General features: G+C 61.4%; 1 protein-coding gene and 1 pseudogene across 1 annotated transcript; one reads left to right on the top strand and one right to left on the bottom strand.

Annotated features, from left to right (window-relative positions):
- Positions 1-1,124: 1,124 nt before the first annotated feature.
- Positions 1,125-7,413, bottom strand: LOC128847582 (H-2 class II histocompatibility antigen, E-S beta chain-like). The gene is made up of 6 exons (XM_054047103.1): positions 7,248-7,413; positions 6,656-6,925; positions 5,308-5,589; positions 3,352-3,462; positions 3,133-3,156; positions 1,125-2,765 (listed from the first exon to the last, which is right to left on the bottom strand). Exons 1-6 carry the CDS (start codon positions 7,351-7,353, stop codon positions 2,752-2,754), a joined length of 807 nt encoding a protein of 268 aa, XP_053903078.1. The 5' UTR covers positions 7,354-7,413; the 3' UTR covers positions 1,125-2,751.
- Positions 7,414-14,112: 6,699 nt separating this feature from the next.
- On the top strand, positions 14,113-17,603 carry LOC128847577 (HLA class II histocompatibility antigen, DR alpha chain-like; annotated as a pseudogene).
- The last annotated feature ends 599 nt before the right edge of the window (positions 17,604-18,202 follow it).

Raw genomic sequence — 18,202 nt, 5'->3', positions numbered from 1 at the left:
TGGGGACCCGGCCCTCCATAGCCAGGCCCTACAGCCGCCCGGCACTGCCCTGGGACCCGGCCTCCCCCTGCTCAGCCTGCCCCCACCAGAGCCCCCCGTTGCTGGGTAGGTGCGAGCTGGGTGGGCAGGGGGGAGAGCGCCTGACGCCCTGCACCAGGGGGAGCAGCTGGTCTTTGCAGAGCCCCTGGATTCACCCCACGGCTGCTCACCCCTTGTCCTGCTCTCTGGAGCCCCGTGGGGCAGGCTGTTGGCTCTGGGACGGGATTTGCTATGGGTCTGTGCCCGGGTGGGACGGGGTAGGGGGGTCCCTTGGGCAGGGGGATCTCTGCAGGGAGCAGCATTTGATGACCCCGTGGGGCCAGGGGGAGACCCGTGTCTGTCTCTGAGAGCGTCACCAGGGCGCTCCGTTCACACCCACAGCAGCACCCGCGCCATAGAGCTGCGGGGGGGAGAGGGGGGGTGGGGAGCGGGAACATGGCGGGGGGGGATCCAGCGGGGGAAGTGCAGGATGGGCCGGATTTCTTGGGAAGCGCCTCACCCATGAGGGAGGGGACGTGTCCCACAGACCCCCCCCCATACACCCACACGCGCCCCACACCCCCAGAACCCGCCCGCAGGGAAGCCGGCCACACAGGGTCCCGCTTGCGCAGGGGTGTCTGTAGCCGTGACCCGCAGCCTGTCCCTCCGTCTGCACCCCGAGCCTGAGCACCCCCAACCCCCCATCCTCAGCCAGGACCCTTCATTCCGCGCCAGCCCCATGCCTCTGAGTGAGCACCCCAGATGGACAGACCCATGCTCGTCTCTAGCATGCGGGGGAGGGGGCCTGGGAGCCAGGACTCCTGGGTTCTATCCAGTAGCGTAGCTAGCGGGGTGCAGGGGAAGCAGCTGCTTCCCCTCAGCAAATTTCCAAAGGCGGACGCAGGAGCGAGGGGGGGCACAGGCTGGCCGCCTGCAGCACGGCCAGCAGCCATGGGGGGGGGCGCGACCGGAGAAGCGGTGGGGGGGGGGGGGCGCAGCATGGCGGCCGGCAGCCACAGCCAGAAGAGCGGGGGGGGCCGCAGGGGTGGTACGGCAGGGCCGGAGGAGCCATGGGCGGGGGGAGGGGTGGTGTGGCCGGAGGAGGAGCCGGGGGGGCGTGGCCAGAGGAGGAGCCAAGGGGGGGAGCCTTTTTTATGTTTGCTCCCCCTGCTCTTAGAAGCTGGCTACGCCACTGGTTCTATCCCCAGCTCTGGGAGAGGAGTGGGGTCTAGTGGATCAGAGCAGGGGGGGCTGGGAGCCAGGACTCCTGGGTTCTGTCCTGGCTCTGGGAGGGGAGTGGGGTCTAGTGCGTAGGGACTGGGAGGCAGGACTCCTGGGTCCTATTCCAAGCTCTGCGAGGGGAGTGGGGTGTTGTGACGAACTGGGACTGTTCTTGCTGGGGTGTGGGAATGCTGACAGGGGAGTGTGACTAGGATGGTCTGCATCGGGGGATGGGAGTCTGCCCAAGGGAACATACCTGAGCTTGTAACATGAGAACCCAGGAGGGGGTTGGAAGTCAGGTGACTCCGGGGCCCGGGAAACTGAACAAAGGCTGTGGGAGGGGTCGCTAAAGGCAGAGTGCTGGAAGCAGGCTGGGAGGAGGCTGGAGAGATGGCTGGGAGGAGAGATGGCTCTGACCCCCCAAGGGGGGTGGGCTGGCATGCCCTGGGACCCCAAGCTGGACCTAACTGAGGGGGGCCCTGTTGTCTGTGCCTGCAAGACCTGTCTTGGACTGTATTCCTGTCATCCAAATAAACCTTCTGCTTTACTGGCTGGCTGAGAGTCATGGTGAATCGCAGGAAGCCGGGGGTGCAGGGCCCTGAGTCCCCCAATACTCCGTGACAGGTGTAACGGTTAGAGCTGGGAATCCAGGACCCCTTGGTTCTATCCCCAGCTCTGGGAGGGGAGTGGGGGCTGGTGGGTTAGAGCAGGGGGGGCTGAGAGTCAGGACTCCTGGGTTCTCTCCCTGGCTCTGGGAGGGGAGTGGGAGCTGGTGGGTCAGAGCAGGGGGGGGTTAGGAGCCCGGACTCCTGGATTCTCTCCTGGCTCTGGGAGGGGACTGGGGCTGGTGGATCAGAGCAGGGGGGGCTGGGTGGCTCAGTGGTGTCTGACAAGTCTGTTGCTCTCAGTGTCCCCCCCATACCGTGGGGTGAGGACACCGACCGGGGCTGCATTTCACTCGCAGTTTACTCCTCTCCAGTGCAGGTGTGGGGCTGGGCCAGGCCCCCGGGTGCCAGCCAGGCTGCAGGCCCGGGTGGTTTTGGGTGGAAAGTCCCTGGCACCGAAATGACGCCCGCCCATGGGACCTGGTGTCTCAGTGATGCACAAACAGGCAGTGACGCTGGGCCAGGGTTAGCGCCTCCGGGGCTCGGCCAGTGGCAGCGCGGCGCCAACCCGGCATCACCGGAGGCTGGGCAGAGTCGGGGCGGGAGGCCCAGGGAGCAGAGTGTGGTGGATGCTGCTGGGGCCGGGGCTGGAGGGCTCAGAACCATCCCGTGGGGGGTGGGGGAGGAAGTGAAACCAGGTGAGGGGAAAGAAGATGTCAGTCTGTCCGTCTGTCCACCCACAGTCGGACGGGGTGTGAAACGACGTCGAGCGTTAACCCTTTCTGGGTCGCGGGGCTGGAGAAATGTCTCCACTGGGCTGTGGACAATTGCATGGGGACTTTCACGCTGACCCCGGATTGACGGCCCTGGACTGCCAAGGCCCCATGTCCCGGCCCCGGCCCAGGATCTAACGCAGGAGCCCTGCAGGGAGAGGGGAGAGAAATCAGCCCCTGGCCGTGGGGCTAGCGGGACGGACGGGGGATTTTCTCGGCCAGGCCCCAGGGCGCCCCAGTGACTCTGCCCGGCAGCCGCAGGGCTGGGCGATGCTCGGCAGGACCCAGGACCCTCTGTCCCCGGGAGCAGCTCGGGGATCGGCCTGAACGGGGACCGAGTGAGCCGCAGCCTCCTCCTCCGCGGGGCCAGCGCCCCATTGCCCAGCTGCCCAGGGGCTGAGCCGGGCGGGTGTCAGGGGCCGAGGGACAGAAGCAGCCGCCCACGGGCACCCCAGGCAGCCTGTGCTCAGTGTGGGGGGAGGGGGGATTAACGGGGGGAGGGGGATTGAAATTACCTGCAGGTTGGGGAACGGGGCGCCCTGAAAAACAAAGAGAAACATGGTCACAGCCCAGGGCAGGGGGAGCCGGTTCCTGGGGGTCAGAGTCCAGCCCCTGCCCCACGGCATGGAACGCCCCTCACTAGGAACCCAGCCCCCCAGATTCCCCTGAGCCCCCCCAGCCCCACGTCCCCCCAGAGACCCCCTGGTGCCCCGCCCCCGCCCGGAGCCATTCACCTTTCTTATTCTTCAGGTAGATGAGGAGTCCGGGCGCCAGGAAGATCAGCCCCAGCACGAAGCCCCCGACCGCCGTCAGCATCTTGCTCCTGGCGGAGTCAGACTGCGCCTCTGAAACAGGGACATGGGACGGGACGGGTCAGAGCCAGGGGCCTCCGGGCCGGGCTCCCGTCCGTGCCAGTGACCGGCGCCGGCCTGGTCAGAGCCAGGGGCCTCCGGGCCGGGCTCCCGTCCGCGCCAGTGACTGGTGCCGGCCGGGGCAGAGCCAGGGGCCTCCAGGCCTGGCTCCCGTCCGCACCAGTGACCGGCGCCGGCTGGGTCAGCGCCAGGGGCCTCCGGGCCGGGCTCCCGTCCGTGCCAGTGACCGGCGCCGGCCGGGGCAGAGACAGGGGCCTCCGGGCCGGGCTCCCGTCCGCGCCAGTGACCGGCGCCGGCCAGGGCAGAGCCAGGGGCCTCCGGGCCAGGCTCCCGTCTGCGCCAGTGACCGGCGCCGGCCAGGGCAGAGCCAGGGGCCTCCGGGCCAGGCTCCTGTCTGCGCCAGTGACCGGCGCCGGCCAGGGGCCTCCGGGCCAGGCTCCCGTCTGTGCCAGTGACCAGCGCCGGCCGGGTCAGAGCCAGGGGCCAGAGCCCGCAGGAGCAGCTGTGGGACAATCTGCCCTACATCAGGGCTCCTCCTGGTCTGGGATCATCAGAGATCGGCTCAGGCCCTGCAGCGCGAGGTTTGAGATCCTGCCCATTGTCAGCATGAACTGGTCTAGCCTTGGATAGCCTGTGAGCCACAGAAATGGCCAATCCCTTTGTGAACCTTGCTCAGCTCTCATTATATCCTGTGGCAGTGAGTTCCACAGGCTAATTACACATTGTGTGGAAAACGTCTTTCCTTTGACCAGGTGTGAATTTGCCCCTTTTCATCCCACTGAGTGTCCCCTTGTCCTTGTGCTGTGAGACAGGGAGAACAGACGCTCCCAGCCCAGGTCAATAGATTTGGGTTAGCAGGGCCTGTACAAGTGCTCTAAAAATTGTGAGTAGGGTTGATGTTTTTGCTGAACATGAGCATAAATGTAAAAATATGGATGTAACTGTTAAAATTGTAGAAGAAAAATTCCCCCCACAAAAGCAGTGTCCTTTTCCAAATCTGCTAAAGCCATTGAATCTCTGCTGAAACAGGAAATCATTCGTGCGTGTACTTCCATGTGCAATTCTCCAATCTGGCCAGTACAAAAAACTATAAGCTTTAGATAATGAGTTCAGCACTTCTCGAAGAGTGCTCCCAGGGTGGACATGCATCAGTACTTTACCCCGAACCTAAATTCTCACGAGCGTTGAAATGTAAGAAATACAGCAGCAAATGAATCCCATGATATTGAACAGTCAGCACACCCCACCTCAACCTATTGCAGTAGCAATTAAAGCAGCAGCCTGGATTTCCACTCTGCACACGGAGTATAAAAACGAGGAAGTGAAATTAAAGTTTTAAATAAAACCAAAGTTATCAATAAATACTTCAAAGTGCTCAGAGCAGGGAAATCGAGCTTCCTACGGAAAACTCCAGCAGGAACCACTCCCGTAGATTGATGGTCAATCCATGACAGGGCAACAGACTCTAACACCATCTCTAGGAGGATGAGAGTAAGTCTGTAGATGTAACTAGTACGTGGTACTTATCTTTAGGGGTTGTATGTGCTGGGATATTTATAACTTTGTTAGTAACTGTAATAAAACTGCTAAAAGACAGACGCTCTTGTATGTGTTAGGTGCCTACGGTTCCATGTGTTCCTATGGGCTCTAAATCCAGAACAAACAGAGATAACGTTGTTGAACGTGAGGCTGTAGCCCAGAGCTGAACCCACTGGAGTATAATTAACATTAAATAGAATAAAAGGCGACAGTAGACAGTGCTTTGAAGTCTTGGCTTGGGCTGGTATTGGTGGGGGCTGGGTGACCCAGCGCTCTTACCCCAGTGCACGGCGAGGGGGCCCCGCAGGCTGATGTGCTCCACCTGGCAGGTGTAGACGTCCCCGCGCCGGGGGCTCATCTCCAGCATCACCAGGATCTGGAAGGTCCAGTCTCCGTTCTGGAGCAGCTCCGTGGACACCACCCCGGCTGTCTGCTCCTGCCCATTCTTCAGCCACTTGATCTCGATCCCCGAGGGGTAAAACCCCGTCACCGAGCAAACCAGCAGGTGGGAGTGGGGCTCAGACCCCGATTTCGTGGGGGAAACTTTCACCTTGGGCTGAACTGGGGGGAGAGAAAGAGGGGGCTGAGAAAGGGGCCGGAGACAGATGGGGGCTCAGAGAGAACAGGTGACCCCCCCCCGAAAATATTCCCCCCCATATGCCCAGCACCTGCCTAGGGCGATACTCCCCAAGGTGTGTGGAGTCCAATCCCTCCCAACCATACACACGGCGCCTTTCCAGGAAGGGCATCCAACCCCCTGATACACCTGGCAGGTGCCTGGGGCATGGCACCCTGGATGTGTAAGGTCCCGTTCCCCAGTACATGCCCAGGACAGACAGGGCTCCCCATGGTGTGTGGGGTCCGATTCCCCAGCCAGCCCGTTCCCCCCTCACTGCCCCGGGGTGGGGTTGGTTCTCTCCTGCCCCCCATTGCGCTGGGCAGGCTCCGGCAGAAATGGCCCGAGGGGAGTCGTGTCCCGACACCCCCATGGGGACAGAGCCAGGGACTGTCTGACCCTGGGCCCAGGGAGACGGGGTCTCAGCCCAGGGACCAGGGGCTGCTCCCAGCCCCCAGTTAGGGGCACCCCGAGGGGGGAGGGGCAGGGTTGGGGGCGTTGAAAGTTCTGCCTCATCGCCCGGCCCCCCCCAGCTCAGGAAGGGGGGTAGGAGCCGCAGCAGTCGCCTGCCCCTGAGTGGGGGTGCTGGGGGCTGAACCCCTCAGAGGAGCAGGGGGGGCTGGAAAGGGGGAGGGGTCAGCCCCCCCCAGACTGACCCGGGTGGGCTCTGCTCCCTGCAGCCAGGGGGCGCTGCAGCCAGACCCGGGGGCGGCCGGGGAGATTCCCTGCCCCCGTTACCCGACCCCAGCGCTTGCTGCCCCCGCCCCGTAGCACGAGGCCTTCTGTTACCCCTCCGCCCCCCGTGCTCCCCTCTCCGAGCCCCGCCCCCCTCCTGGCCCCGCCCCCCTCTCCGAGCCCCGCCCCCGCTCCTGGCCCCGCCCCCCGCTCACCTCGGCGGCCGACCATCTTCCCCGCCTGCGCCGTCCTGTAGTTGTGCCGGCAGAACGTGTCCACCTGAGCCCGCCTGGATCGCCGGGTCGCTGTCCCCCCCCCCCCCCCCCCCGCGCTCACCTCTCCGGGCCACGCTGAAAGGCTCGGCCGCCCCGTAGTTGTGCCGGCAGAACGTGTCCACCGCAGCCCGCATCTGCGCCAGGATCGCCGGGTCCTTGTTCCAGCCCTCGGCCTGGGCCCGCCCCACCTCCGTCTCCCCCACGTACACCCCCACGTCGCTGTCGAAGTGCACGAACTGCTGCCGGTCGTACATGTACCGGTCCAGGAACCGGACCCGCTCGGTGCCGTTGGTGAACAGACAGTCAGACTTCGTCTGGTACAGAAACCACCCTGCGGGGGGGAGCAGGGAATGGCTCGGCTCAGACACCCCCCAGCTGCCCCTCCCCGTCCTGCCCCCAGCTCGTAGCCCAGCGCGGGGGGGAACAGCCGGAGCCGTGAGAGCATCAAGGAACCCACCGCCCCAAACCCAAACCCGAACCCGAACCCACCCCCAGGTAGGGGGAAGGGGCATGACGGGGGCGGTGCATGACTAACACTGAGCCCACACTGGGGCATGCAGGGCAGAGACTGGGGCTTGGTGGGAGACACTGAGCGGGGGAGACACGGGCACAGGCAGGACGGGGCTCCCCGGGGCGCTGGGGTCTCTGCTCACCTTCGGGCTCTGTGCAATGAGCCAGGTGGGTTCTCAGCACCGTCAGTGTCACTAGCAGAGCCCCAGCCCAGCCGCTCCCGGCCCCCAGGATCCGACCCGCCCCCATCGCTGCTCAGGAGGGAGAGACCTGGAAAGGCGTCGGGACCCTCCAGCCTGAGACCTTCTCTGCCCAGCTCCGAGCACCAGCCCCGGGACGCTGCCCACGGCCCCGGGGATTGGGCACCCCCAGCCCAGGGGCCAGTCAGCACCGGGTCTGGGCAGCGTCACCAGTCGCCAGGCAGAGCCGGCCCCAGCAGGGCTCGGTTCCCGACTTCTCCCTCGTAGGGGGCAGAGCAGGGCCTGGGGTCGGGCTGCAGGACTCGCCCGGTGCCTGCCATGGCCCCGGGGCAGCTGGAGAGCGGGGCCAGCCCAGGGACCAGCCCCCACCAGAGTAGGGCCCCCAGCAACGGGCCTGGGACCCTCCGTCCTCTTCCCCTGGTGCCTCGATCCACAGGTGTGGGTGGGGGGGTCTCTGGTTTCTTGGGGGTAAATTTAGTCCCAGGGGAAGGTTCGAAGCTGGCCCCACAGGCAGAACTTCTGAGCTCCCCCCCACACCTCCATGCCCTGCCCCCAGGCACCCCACCAGAGCGGGGGGCTCAGTGTCCATGGGTCAGGCACAGCTCGGCCTTCCAGCTGCTCCCACCATCGATCTCCCTAAGGGGCTTCTCTGGCCCCGCAGTCTCTGAGCCCCTCCCCCTCTCTGCTGCATTCACCCCCCCCACACACACACACCGTGGGGCAGGGCCGGGCTGTTGTCCCCATGGCCCAGCTGGGGAGGGAGGCCCAGAGAAGTCAGTGACTGGCCCAGGGTCACACACATAGAATCATAGAATATCAGAGTTGGAAGGGACCTCAGGAGGTATCTAGTCCAACCCCCTGCTCAAAGCAGGACCAACCCCAACTAAATCATCCCAGCCAGGGCTTTGTCAAGCCGGGCCTTAAAAACCTCCAAGAAGGAGATTCCACCACCTCCCTAGGTAACGCATTCCAGTGCTTCACCACCCTCCTAGTGAAATAGTGTTTCCTAATATCCAACCTGGACCTCCCACACTGCAACTTGAGACCATTGCTCCTTGTTCTGTCATCTGCCACCACTGAGAACAACCGAGCTCCATCCTCTTTGGAACCCCCCTTCAGGTAGTTGAAGGCTGCGATCAAATCCCCCCTCACTCTTCTCTTCTGGAGACTAAACAATCCCAGTTCCCTCAGCCTCTCCTCATAAGTCATGCGCTCCAGACCCCTAATCATTTCTGTTGCCCTCCGCTGGACTCTTTCCAATTTTTCCACATCCTTCTTGTAGTGTGGGGCCCAAAACTGGACACAGTACTCCAGATGAGGCCTCACCAATGTCGAATAAAGGGGAACGATCACGTCCCTCGATCTGCTGGCAATGCCCCTACTTATACAGCCCAAAATGCCGTTAGCCTTCTTGGCAACAAGAGCACACTGTTGACTCATATCCAGCTTCTCGTCCACTGTGACCCCTAGGTCCTTTTCTGCAGAACTGCTACCTAGCCATTCGGTCCCTAGTCTGTAGCAGTGCATGGGATTCTTCCGTCCTAAGTGCAGGACTCTGCACTTGTCCTTGTTGAACCTCATCAGGTTTTTTTTGGCCCAATCCTCTAATTTGTCTAGGTCCCTCTGTATCCGATCCCTACCCTCCAGCATATCTACCACGACTCCCAGTTTAGTGTCATCTGCAAACTTGCTGAGAGTGCAGTCCACGCCATCCTCCAGATCATTAATAAAGAGATTAAACAAAACTGGCCCCAGGACCGACCCTTGGGGCACTCTGCTTGATACCGGCTGCCAACTAGACATGGAGCCATTGATCACTACCCGTTGAGCCCAGTCTGTGGCAGGGACGGAAATGACCCCGGGGCTCCTGGGCCCCAGGCCAGCACCTGAACTGCTGGGCCGGCCCCTCTCCGGCCCCTCCAGTGCCCAGCCCCTCCTGCCGGGCGCAGTGTGAACACCCAGCACGTTAGCCGGGGGATGGGGGCGGGAGGGACAGCAGCTTTGGGCAGGGGACACGGACCAACGTGCCCCACACAGGGCCCAGGACAGACCCCGGGGGAGGGCGTTTGGTCACTAACAGGAGATCGGAGCCGGTGCCAGCAGAGGGGAAAGGCTCCATATCCCCATCCCCACCTCCCCAGCCAGTCAGTCCCCACCCTGGGGCCGGATGGAAACAGCGCTCTCCTACAGGGTGATGGGCCTGTGTCCCAATCTCCCATGGATGGTGCTCGAAACCCCGTTTGAGGCCTGGTCTGCACTTAACACTTATCCCGGCAGATCTCTGTGGGTCAGGGGTGTGACCCCCCCAGTTCAGAGCTGGGCTGGCCAAGTCCCCTGTGTGCACCCAGCCGTGCTGCAGAACAGGGGGCCTGGGGGTGGCGTGAGCGCTGTGGAGGGAGGTGCGGTCCCCACTGTCACGGAGTCCCCGGGCGATGCTCTGGAACTGCTCCCCACAAAGCCAGTCAGGACTTTGGGGAGCCTCCTCTCCCTCGGAGCAGACTGTCTTCAGGGCAAGAAGTTCACACGGGTTCACCTCCTGGGTTTGACCTTGGAGCATTCAGCATATGCCCCTCCGTGCGCTTCCCACAGTGAGTCCACCCCGGCGGGATCCTGGGGCAGCCAGAGGACCTGCACGTACCCCCACTTTGCAATCAGACGTGACTCTCAGCCAGCCAGTAAAACAGAGGTTTATTAGATGACATGAACACGGTCTAAAACAGAGCTTGTAGGTACAGAGAACAGGACCCTCGGCCGGGTCCATCCTGGGGTTCCGTGAGCTAGACACCCCCGTCTGCCCTCATTTCTAGTCCCCAGCCAGCTCCATCCCTGAAACCTCCTCCAGCCCCTCCTCCTCTGGGCTTTGTCTCTTTCGCGGGCCAGGAGGTCACCTGATCTTTGTTCACCTTTAGCTATTTCCTTGCAGGGGGGGAAGGGGCCCTGGCCATTTGTTGCCAGGAGACAGAGTGTCAGTGATTTATGCACACTGGCCTTTCCCCACCACCTAGAGACTTAAGAAATGCATAGGGGAAACTGAGGCACCCACACAGTATTCAGAGGAAACATTAATCTTAGAATCATAGAATCATAGAATATCAGGGTTGGAAGGGACCTCAGGAGGTCATCTAGTCCAACCCCCTGCTCAAAGCAGGACCAATTCCCAACTAAATCATCCCAGCCAGGGCTTTGTCAAGCCGGGCCTTAAAAACCTCCAAGGAAGGAGACTCCACCACCACCCTAGGTAATGCACTCCAGTGCATCACCACCCTCCTAGTGAAATAGTGTTTCCTGATATCCAACCTGGACCTCCCCCACTGCAACTTGAGACCATTGCTCCTTGTTCTGTCATCTGCCACCACTGAGAACAACCGAGCTCCATCCTCTTTGGAACCCCCCTTCAGATAGTTGAAGGCTGCTATCAAATCCCCCCTCACTCTTCTCTTCTGCAGACTAAACAATCCCAGTTCCCTCAGCCTCTCCTCATAAGTCATGTACTCCAGACCCCTAATCATTTTTGTTGCCTTCCGCTGGACTCTTTCCAATTTTTCCACATCCTTCTTGTAGTGTGGGGCCCAAAACTGGACACAGTACTCCAGATGAGGCCTCACCAATGTCGAATAAAGGGGAACGATCATGTTCCTCGATCTGCTGGCAATGCCCCTACTTATACAGCCCAAAATGCCGTTAGCCTTCTTGGCAACAAGAGCACACTGTTGACTCATATCCAGCTTCTCGTCCACTGTGACCCCTAGGTCCTTTTCTGCAGAATTGCTACCTCCAGTGTATCTACCACGCCTTCCAGTTTAGTATCATCTGCAAACTTGCTGAGAGTGCAGTCCAAACCATCCTCCAGATCATTAATAAAGAGATTAAACAAAACCAGCCCCAGGACCGACCCTTGGGGAACTCCGCTTGAAACCGGCTGCCAACTAGACATGGAGCCATTGATCACTACCCGTTGAGCCCGACGATCTAGCCAGCTTTCTATCCACCTTATAGTCCATTCATCCAGCCCATACTTATTTAACTTGGCAGCAAGAATACTGTGGGAGACCGTATCAAAAGCGTTGCTAAAGTCAAGGAATAACACATCCACTGCTTTCCTCTCATCCACAGAGCCAGTTATCTCATCATAGAAGGCAATTAGGTTAGTCAGGCACGACTTCCCCTTGGTGAATCCATGCTGACTGTTCCTGATCACTTTCCTCTCCTCTAAGTGTTTCATAATTGATTCCTTGAGGACCTGCTCCATGATTTTTCCAGGGACTGAGGTGAAGCTGACTGGCCTGTAGTTCCCTGGATCCTCCTTCTTCCCTTTTTTAAAGATGGGCACTACATTAGCCTTTTTCCAGTCATCTGGGACCTCCCCCGATCGCCATGAGTTTTCAAAGATTATGGCCAATGGCTCTGCAATCACATCCGCCAACTCCTTTAGCACCCTCGGATGCAGCGCATCCGGCCCCATGGACTTGTGCACGTCCAGTTTTTCTAAATAGTTCTGAACCACTTCTTTCTCCACAGAGGGTTGGTCACCTTCTCCCCATGCTGTACTGCCCAGTGCAGCAGTTTAGGAGCTGACCTTGTTTGTGAAGACAGAGGCAAAAAAATCATTGAGTACATTAGCTTTTTCCACATCCTCGGTCACTAGGTTGCCTCCCTCATTCAGTAAGGGGCCCACACTTTCCTTGACTTTCTTCTTGTTGCTAACATACCTGAAGAAACCCTTCTTGTTACTCTTAACATCTCTTGCTAGCTGCAACTCCAAGTGTGATTTGGCCTTCCTGATTTCACTCCTGCATGCCTGAGCAATATTTTTATACTCCTCCCTGGTCATTTGTCCAATCTTCCACTTCTTGTAAGCTTCTTTTTTGCGTTTAAGATCAGCAAGGATTTCACTGGTTAGCCAAGCTGGTTGCCTGCCATATTTACTATTCTTTCTACACATCGGGATGGTTTGTTCCTGCAACCGCAGTAAGGATTCTTTAAAATACAGCCAGCTCTCCTGGACCCCTTTGCCCTTCATGTTATTCTCCCAGGGGATCCTGCCCATCTGTTCCCTGAGGGAGTCAAAGTCTGCTTTTCTGAAGTCCAGGGTCCGTATTCTGCTGCTCTCCTTTCTTCCTTGTATCAGGATCCTGAACTCGACCATCTCATGGTCACTGCCTCCCAGGTTCCCATCCACTTTTGCTTCCCCTACTAATTCTTCCCTGTTTGTGAGCAGCAGGTCAAGAAAAGCTCTGCCCCTAGTTGGTTCCTCCAGCACTTGCACCAGGAAATTGTCCCCTACACTTTCCAAAAATTTCCTGGATTGTCTGTGCACCGCTGTATTGCTCTCCCCTGCTTGTTTCCCAGGCTTCTTGCATTTGTGTATAGGCACTTAAGATAACTCATCGATCGTCCCTCTTTCTCAGCATGAGACAGGAGTCCTCCCCCCTTGCGCTCTCCTGCTTGTGCTTCCTCCCAGGATCCCATTTCCCCACTTACCTCAGGGCTTTGGTCTCCTTCCCCCGGTGAACCTAGTTTAAAGCCCTCCTCACTAGGTTAGCCAGCCTGCTGGCGAAGATGCTCTTCCCTCTCTTTGTTAGGTGGAGCCCGTCTCTGCCTAGCACTCCTCCTTCTTGGAACACCATCCCATGGTTGAAGAATCCAAAGCCTTCTCTCCAACACCACCTGCGTAGCCATTCGTTGACTTCCACCATTCGACGGTCTCTACCCCTGCCTTTTCCTTGCACAGGGAGGATGGACGAGAACACCACTTGCGCCTCAAACTCCTTTATTCTTCTTCCCAGAGCCACGTAGTCTGCAGTGATCCGCTCAAGGTCATTCTTGGCAGTATCATTGGTGCCCATGTGGAGAAGCAGGAAGGGGTAGCGATCCGAGGGCTTGATGAGTCTCGGCAGTCTCTCCGTCACATCGTGTATCCTAGCTCCTGGCAAGCAGCAGACCTCTCGGTTTTCCCGGTCGGGGCGGCAGATAGATGACTCAGTCCCCCTGAGGAGGGAGTCCCCGACCACCACCACCCTCCTCCTCCTCTTGGGAGTGGTGGTCATGGAACCCCCATCCCTAGGACAGTGCATCTTTTGCCTTCCAATCGGTGGAGTCTCCTTCTGCTCCCTTCCCTCAGATGGGTCATCTAGTCCACTCTCCGCATTAGTACCTGTAGAGAGAACATGGAAACGATTGCTCACCTGTATCTCCATTGCTGGTGCATGGACGCTCCTCTTTCTCCTTCTGGAGGTCACATGCTGCCAAACCTCCTCACAATCCTTCTGTCCCTGCTGCGCCTGCTCTGAATCTTCAGAACATTGTGGCTGTAGAAGCATCTCCTGACGTCTGTCCATTTTCCCTTATGCAACGCAGAGTCGATACTCGTTTCTCCAGGCCTCGAACCTTCTCTTCCAATATGGAGACCAGCTTGAACTTTGTACAGACAGTCCCACTTCGTCACATTCACACTGGGGACTAACCCCCCCGGCAGCACCGCGTCCACACCGGGGATAAACCCACTGTGGCGGTGCCATATCCACACAAGGAACAAAGCCCCCTGGCAGCCCAATGTCCGCACCGGGGACAGACCCCTCTGGCGGCACCATGTCCGCACCGGGAAGAAACCTGTCCTAGCAGTGCAGTCCCCACGCTGGGCTGTTCGGAGCCGCCCTGCTCCAGGCCCCGCCGTGCAGTGCCAGCCCCAGGAGCGGTGCCTGACCGCAATTTCTCCATCTGCTCTGGGCGAGGCTCAGCGCTGCTGCTCTGCCCGGTAACAGCCTGGTCGGCGCAGGGATTTCTGCCATTGGGCGCAGGCCCCTGGGCCAGGCTCCCCTGGCCAATGCTGGGCGCTGCCCCCCAGCCCTGTCCCCCCCTGGGGTGTGACATGTGCCCCCCCCGACCCCCTAGTGCTGCCGGCCCCGCGCCCTGCCCAGTGCCGGGGAGAGGAGATGGGCGCAGGACGCGGCGTCCCCATGGCCCAGCTGGCCCTGCTCACCCTGCTGGCCCTGCCGGGCGCCGGGGCGGTGACAGGTACGGGCGGGGCGGGAACAAGGCTGATGGGGCACCGGGATGCACTGGATTGGGGTGGCGGCTGCAGGGGGAGGGTCTCACCCCATGGCAGGCAGGGGATGGGGTGAGCAGGGAGGGGGCTGGGGGGTTGATCTGGACGTGGAGTCTCACCCCCATGTCAGCAGGGGAGAAGAGGCTGGCGCGGGGACAGCAGAGGGATTGTGGGGAAGTCGCTGAGGTTTGGGTATGACACAGCCCTGCCCTAGGGGTGCAGCCCCCCTCCCCCACAGAGACTCGGTGGCTGACCCCTCCCAGGGGGGCGCCAGGCACAGGGGCGATGGGGGAACGTTCTCCAAAGAGCCGTGCCAGGGCTAGATCCTGCTGAGCAGTGAGTGCGTCTGTGCAGAGCAGGGAGCCCCTGGCCCCGCTCCCCGGCCTGGCCCCATTGTCCCCTGTCCCCCAGGGCTCAGACCCAGTGGGGGGTGGGTCTGTGGGGCCGACTCTCTCCTCGGCTAGTGGTGACGGGTTCCCTCCTTTGCAGTCGCTCGGTGAGATCCTGCCGGGCGAGCTGGGGTCAGCGAACGACTCCCTAGGGTGTAGGTGCCCAACTCCCTTGGGCCCTGGGCAATCCCAGCCTCAGCCCCCAGCCAGACCCCTCCCCCTCCCGGAGTGTGTCTGACCCCCCAGCGCAGCTTTCATGTCTCTGGTTGGGGAGTTCCCGGGTCTCCCAGTCACCGGCCCTGGGGTGTGAGTGTCGGGGGCCAGGGACTGAAATCGCCCCAAGAACCAGGTCATGGTGACACTGGGACACGGAACCAGCCCCACGCACAGACGGGAGAATGAAATGTCCTGCAGTCACAACCTCCAACCCCACCTCTCTGGACTGGGGTCACGTTCCCCCCTCACAAGCTAAGTGGGTAGAGGCCTGACCACTTCCTGGGTGGGAGACCTGTTGTGATCAAATGAGCGGGGGGAGCACAGTAGGGGGTGCTGTCCCCTCCCTGGCAGTGCTGACCCCAATGTCCCAGCACGATACCAGGGGTCACGGGGCTCCCTGCACCTGCTTTCCCCTCACAACGGGGCCTCCCAGTGCCCATGTCACAGCCTGGGAGCTGGAGGCTGCAACCTTAGGGGACAAGTATCAGAGGGGTAGCTGTGTTAGTCTGAGTCTGTAAAAAGCAACAGAGGGTCCTGTGGCATCAGATGCAAGCCTTCTTCAGAAGTGAGGTTCTTACCCACGAAAGCTTATGCTCCCAGTACTTCTGTTAGTCTCAAAGGTGTGTCACGGAGTATTGGGGACTCAGGGCCCTGCACCCCCGGCTTCCTGCGATTCACCATGACTCTCAGCCAGCCAGTAAAGCAGAAGGTTTATTTGGATGACAGGAATACAGTCCAAGACAGGTCTTGCAGGCACAGACAACAGGGCCCCCCTCAGTTAGGTCCAGCTTGGGGTCCCAGGGCATGCCAGCCCACCCCCCTTTGGGGGGGTCAGAGCCATTTTTGCCTCCCAGCCATCTCTCCAGCCTGCTTCCAGCACTCTGCTTTCAGCGACCCCTCCCACAGCCTTTGTTCAGTTTTCCGGGCCCCGGAGTCACCTGACCTCCAACCCCCTCCTGGGTTCTCATGTTACAAGCTCAGGTATGTTCCCTTGGGGAGACTCCCATCCTCTGATGCAGACCATCCTAGTCACACTCCCCTGTCAGCATTTCCCCACCCCAGCAAGAACAGTTCCAGTTCGTCACAAGGTGCCACAGGACCCTCTGTTGCAACCTTAGGGGAAGCGCTCAGAGATGCCCTCCCACGGGGGGTGAGTGCTGGTGCTGACGCCCATCTCCCCGCAGCAGAGAACATGCTCTCTCAGGCGGAGTTCTATCAGCGCACGGACCCGGCCCAGCAGGAGGGCGGGGAGTTCATGTTCGAGTTCGACCAGGACGAGATCTTGCACGTGGACCTGGAGAGGAAGGAGACCGTCTGGCGCCTGCCCGACTTCAGCAAGTTCACCAGCTACGAGGCGCAGGGCGCCCTGGGCAACGCGGCTGTGGGCAAGGCAAACCTGGAGAGTCTTATCAAAAGCTTCAACCACACACGGGCCCAGAATGGTACAGCAGGACAGGGGGGGCACCTTCCCTGACAGGCACCTTTACTGGGGCCCTCCCCCAACCTTGCTCACCAGGGGACCCTCCCCTCCCCACGTGAGCCCAGTACCAGGCACCTGAAAGACTGCGCATCCCCACTCAGCTCCCCCCACAGCCCCTGGAGGGCTCCAGGGAGCCAGTTAGCCGGGCCAGGGCTCTGCAGGGCAGGGGGCCGGGCAGTTCACACCCTCCAGGCTGGGGGCCCAGGGCAGCTCCTTTGCCAAGGGTTGTTCGTGGCCCCTGCCCAGCGCCAGGCCCTGCCCCTGAGGGATTCTCTCCCCTGCCCCTTGTGCCCCGTGAGCCGTGAGTGCAGGGAGCTGGGACGGCCCCGGTGACGCCCCCACAGTCCTGGGGAGAGACCCTGAGCTGGAGCGTGAGCACCAGGGACTGGCTGGCTCAGGGGGGCAGGGAATGGGGCAGGGGCCTGTCCCCTCTAGGGGGCGCCGGCTCCCATCTGGCCCCAGGGCAGGGACTGGCTGGCTCAGGGGCAGGCAATGGGACCCACTGACCCCTGTCTCCCCAGTGCCCCCTGAGGTGACCGTGTTCCCCGAAGACCCCGTGGAGCTGGGGGAGCCCAACGTCCTGATCTGCTTCGTGGACAAGTTCTCCCCACCGGTGCTCAGCGTGATGTGGCTGAAGAACGGGCAGGAGGTGACCGAGGGCGTCTCTGAGACCGACTTCTACCCCCGCCAGGACAACTCCTTCCGCAAGTTCTCCTACCTCCCCTTCCTCCCCAGCCAGGGCGACTTCTATGACTGCCGGGTGGAGCACGGGGGGCTGCCCGAGCCCTTCACGAAGCACTGGGGTAAGGCCGGGGCACCCGGGGACCCCGCTGGGCACAGGGCAGGGAGCCAGGATGCCTGGGTTCTATCCCCGGCTCTGGGAGGGGAGTGGGGGCTGGTGGGTTAGAGCAGGGGGGCTGGGAGCCAGGACTCCTGGGTTCTCCCGGCTCGGGGAGGGAGGGGTAGAAACAGCCCCCTTCACTCCATGCCCTGTCCCTCTCCCTCTCTCTCCAGAAGCCCAGGTGCCCACCCCCGTCCCCGAGACCACAGAGACCCTGGTGTGCGCCCTGGGCCAGGCTGTGGGCATCATCGGCATCATCGCGGGCACCATCCTCATCATCAAGGGGATGAAGATGAACGCCGCCCGCAATCCGCGGGGCCCCTTGTGAGTAGCTGCTGCCCGGGGAGGGCACCCGCTTCACCCGCAGCCCTGGGCCCACCCAGCACCCCCTGGGGAGACACCCCCCCTTCTGTGTCCCTTCCAGCCACTCACAACCCCTCTTCCAACCAGCAACCCCGTGTCAAAGGGAGAGTCCCTGGGGGTGCTGGGGAGTGGTCCCGATCCCTGCCAGCCTCGCGTCGGGGCCCAGGGCTCCTGGTAACTGACCCTCTTTGCCTTTCAGATAAACGTGGGGAGGAGCCGGGGCCCCTGAATCCCCCAGGTGCCTTCGTGGGACCCACTCGCACACACACACCCCGCGCTGCCCCCAGCATCCCGGCTCCGCTCCCGTCGGTGTCAGCTGCTGTACCCAGGCGGGAGCTCCCCGTAACCGTGACACCCAACCCGCTAGAGACTCACTGGGGAGCCGGACCCTCGGGCTGCCCCCGCCCCCCTCTGCTGGGCTTGGGAGGGAGGCGTCTATCCAGGGAGAGGGCTGCTGCCCATGGGGCTGGGAATGGGGGTCGCCCCTCGTCGGGGGGCAGCAGGGGAGAGGGCTGCTGCCTATGGGCCTGGGAATGGGGGTCGCCCCTCGTCAGGGGGCAGCAG

Source organism: Malaclemys terrapin, chromosome 13, assembly GCF_027887155.1.
Source record: "Malaclemys terrapin pileata isolate rMalTer1 chromosome 13, rMalTer1.hap1, whole genome shotgun sequence".
NCBI lineage: Eukaryota > Metazoa > Chordata > Testudines > Emydidae > Malaclemys > Malaclemys terrapin.
This window is presented reverse-complemented; position numbering and strand designations above follow the sequence as displayed.

Excerpts from the sequence above, each read along its gene's own strand:
- LOC128847582 (XM_054047103.1), bottom strand. The coding sequence starts at position 7,353 with ATGGGGGCGGGTCGGATCCTGGGGGCCGGGAGCGGCTGGGCTGGGGCT. Across the intron at positions 3,463-5,307 it reads CCCCCTCGCCGTGCACTGGG|AGGCGCAGTCTGACTCCGCC; the intron begins GTAAGAGCGCTG and ends TCCCTGTTTCAG. Across the intron at positions 3,157-3,351 it reads CTACCTGAAGAATAAGAAAG|GGCGCCCCGTTCCCCAACCT; the intron begins GTGAATGGCTCC and ends TTTGTTTTTCAG.